Below are 3,143 nucleotides of genomic sequence, written 5' to 3'. Positions count from 1 at the left end.
GGTTCTGAAATCTTTTTTGCAAAAACACACAACAAAGACAACTGCTGAGGTGTCAAAACAAAGCTCTGATTGTCCAATTAAGACAAAGAGCGTGCTCCGGGGGCAAGGCAGCGGCACAGTCCGGCCCTGGATGCAAGGAAAGCGCTGCTGCAGACCTTTCCTGAACAAGGACGCCTGTGGCAGACCTCAGCCAACTGATTTTTGCTTCTTTAGGCCATTTCCAGAAGCGATTCTCATGGTAACAGCACTGTGCAGCTTTATTTAGTCACTCAGTTACAGCAGTATTTTAGCAGACTGGGACAGAGTCAGATTCTGAAGTGTAACAGATATTCAGCATGGAACAGTATACTACATATTCCTTTCACAAAGGTGGTACAGAGCTGATACAGTACTCGCCATCAACCCAGCAGCAAGCGCCCTGGAGTAGAAAAGGATGCAACAAGAAGATAGCTACACTGGAAAGACAACACTTTAGAAAAAGTGAAACATGGAAGGTCTCCCCTCTAGCCCCCAAAGAAAGTGTACAGTTGGGATCTAATTTTAACAGTTCTACATCAGTTTCTAGGAACTTTTAAAAAAAAAAAGAGAGAACAAAACCAAAGATAAAACCACTGGCCAGTACAGTCTTTGGATATTTAGAGGAGGGGGAGAGTCAGTTTCCAGAAGGAAATCAGTCGGTTTCAGCCTCACCGGGGTCTTTGCCTTCTTTGTTCTTTCGAACCTCTTCAACGTGCTTGTCCTGAAAAACAGCAGGGAAGCAGTCAGCTGCTGCCACAGGGGCTGGCACAGCAAACCCCGGCTCGCTTCCTCCCCCCAGGCTCACAGCAGAGACCTGCGAGTGTGGGTGGCTGAGGGGGGCTGCAGGATGAAGCAAGATGCTGCTCTAGCTCCATCCATCCCCTCTCTTCCCCCAGGAGAGAGATCTCTGCAAAAGCTTCTGCAGATTTAATGAACTTCCAGTATGAGGCCACCACAGCACTCCCAATGATGTCCATCAACTCACAGCACCCCCCTCACCTGCCCATTTCCCTGCCTTTATTTGGCCAGTTTTCCACATAGGGAGCACAAATAAACCCTCTTCCAGCAGGGAGCTGGGTCTCCACACCCACCTTCTCCCTCAAGCGCTCCAGTTTAGCAGCCATTTGTGCCTCGCGGTTTTCTTTGTTAGCTTCCATTTTGTGGGTCAGCTTCTCCTCTGCCATTTTGCTGAAGTTGTTGTTTTCTTCGATGGCTTTCTGAAGCACCTCCTTTTCGTGCTCCCGCTTCTCGGCGAGCTGCTTCAAGACTTCTGCTTCATGGGACTAACAAGACAGAGGACGCACGCTTTGAACATAAAGCAGCCGAACCAGACACGACTGCAACAGCAGCTGCTCTGAACTCCTGAGATTTTGTATTTCAGTGAACAGCGTAACTTCGTGATGCAGGACACGGCTCCCTCGTGCTGCCCCCACTCAAAGAACCCATATCCCACCATTGCAAGCTACCAGGGAGGTTAAGTTTCTGTCATTGCTTGCAAGGATTTTTCTGGAAAAACACTTTTTTTAAAAAAAAATGTTAACACTGAGAGATCTTCCCTAGGAAATTGTCACTTCTCAGAGTGGTGAATCGCTGGGATTCAGGTCACGCAGGAGGCTGCACTTCAATTACTAAGCCTCTGCACAGTCCAGGGCTCCGAGCTACATCACAACAGCGAGATCTTGTATCAAGACAGGGATCGTATTTATAAACCTTCTCAGTACAGATTCAGCACTGCATCTTCTAGCAGAAAATTAAACTCTTACGATTACACGAAAAACAGTTTCTTCACGAAACAGCATCCCCTCTCAACTGGACGTTTTCTCCCAGTTTTTCAAGTGACCATTCAAGATCACTTTGGGAACAAAGCTATGGCCTTGCAGGACCAGAATGAAGGTTCCCAAAGCCCCAGATCCCAACAAATTTCAATTTCTATCCCATTTATCATCATGCAAACTTTTAATCACGATAAAACAACCACCCAAAAACCACAAGACCAAACCCCCCAGTTTGCGCAGAGCTCACTTAAGCTGTTCCAAGTTTACCTTGCGTCTCTCTTCTGCTGCTTCCAGCTTCTTCTGGATCTCTTCCAACGACACATCCTTCTTCTTTGGGGGAGAAAGAGGGAATTCGGGGACTGCTTCTTTTGAGCGGGGACTGAGTATCAGCTCAAATGCCTGCCCAGAGGCACGCTTCTCCAGTTCCTTCACTTGAATATCTAGGAACATGGGGGGAAAAAAATCCAAACAAACAGTATTTTAAGCCAGGAACTGGCTTGGGTAACTTGAACTAAAGCCTTCAAAAGTTCAGTGCCACACAGCTCACTTATGGAGAGAGCATCTGAGCAGATAGGGGCTGGTTTTGGCTTTTTTTTTAAGCAGCAGCACCAGCATTCAAGAACATGGCAGGCAATTTTGTCTGCAATTCTTCCTCGAGACCACATTAACCAATCACCTGGCGTTTTATTTTAGCCTTTAATATCCAGGGTTGTGAAAACACGGTTATCAGTACTTCAAACAAAATATCATCCGTTCTCCAATGACAAGGCTGAGGAAGACTTCAAGGCGTTCACCTAAGACCTGACACAGCCAAGATCTGAAAGCAGTTTTCAAAGCAGCGTGTAAGCCGGCGTTGTCTCTTCAAACACCTCTGAAGAGGAACGCCAGCCCCACGCGGTGTCAGCTGCACCAGCGCACCAGTTTGGATCAGCAAGACGTCGAGATGACAGCTCTGTTAACGGAGCAGATGGCATGCAGATGAGCTGAAGCCCAACTGCCAACAGCCTCAACTGAGGGGGCTTTCGGTATGTTTTCACAAGCACCCGGGTTTAACAGCTTCTCCAAAGCAGCCTAGATATGGGAGGAAAGCATGGCGATGACAGTTTGTTTTACTGTCTTGATTTAAAATTATTTCTGAGAAAATTAAAGAGGAAAATCCCCCACTGGAGTATTTCATACATAATATACGTACCAGAAGTAGCCATGACCAAAGAGATACGATTCCAGAAGCTGACTCTGGAAGAACGTCAATCAGTTGGATTCCTAGATAACAAAGAGACATGCCTTTGAACAGTAAGCACACGATTTTAATTTCTTCTAACTCCTAAGAAAAATTGCTTAGCGTTAGAA

At 46.5% G+C, this 3,143-nt stretch overlaps 1 protein-coding gene across 1 annotated transcript; it reads right to left on the bottom strand.

Moving 5' to 3' along the window:
• Positions 1–239: 239 nt before the first annotated feature.
• On the bottom strand, positions 240–3,058 carry STMN1 (stathmin 1). The gene is made up of 4 exons (XM_010192668.1): positions 2,986–3,058; positions 2,061–2,233; positions 1,110–1,301; positions 240–739 (listed from the first exon to the last, which is right to left on the bottom strand). Exons 1-4 carry the CDS (start codon positions 2,996–2,998, stop codon positions 671–673), a joined length of 447 nt encoding a protein of 148 aa, XP_010190970.1. The 5' UTR covers positions 2,999–3,058; the 3' UTR covers positions 240–670.
• Positions 3,059–3,143: the final 85 nt, after the last annotated feature.

This window comes from Mesitornis unicolor, unplaced genomic scaffold (assembly GCF_000695765.1).
Source record: "Mesitornis unicolor isolate BGI_N332 unplaced genomic scaffold, ASM69576v1 scaffold51689, whole genome shotgun sequence".
NCBI lineage: Eukaryota > Metazoa > Chordata > Aves > Mesitornithiformes > Mesitornithidae > Mesitornis > Mesitornis unicolor.
Note: the sequence above shows the minus strand (reverse complement) of the source record. Positions and strands in the feature narration are given on the sequence as shown.

What these genes read in the sequence shown, in the direction of transcription:
- STMN1 (XM_010192668.1), bottom strand. An exon ending in CAGCAGAAGAGAGACGCAAG is followed by an intron (nt 1,302 to 2,060) that starts GTAAACTTGGAA and finishes CTGTCTTGTTAG; the next exon opens with TCCCATGAAGCAGAAGTCTT. An exon ending in TGGAGCGCTTGAGGGAGAAG is followed by an intron (nt 740 to 1,109) that starts GTGGGTGTGGAG and finishes GCTGTTTTTCAG; the next exon opens with GACAAGCACGTTGAAGAGGT.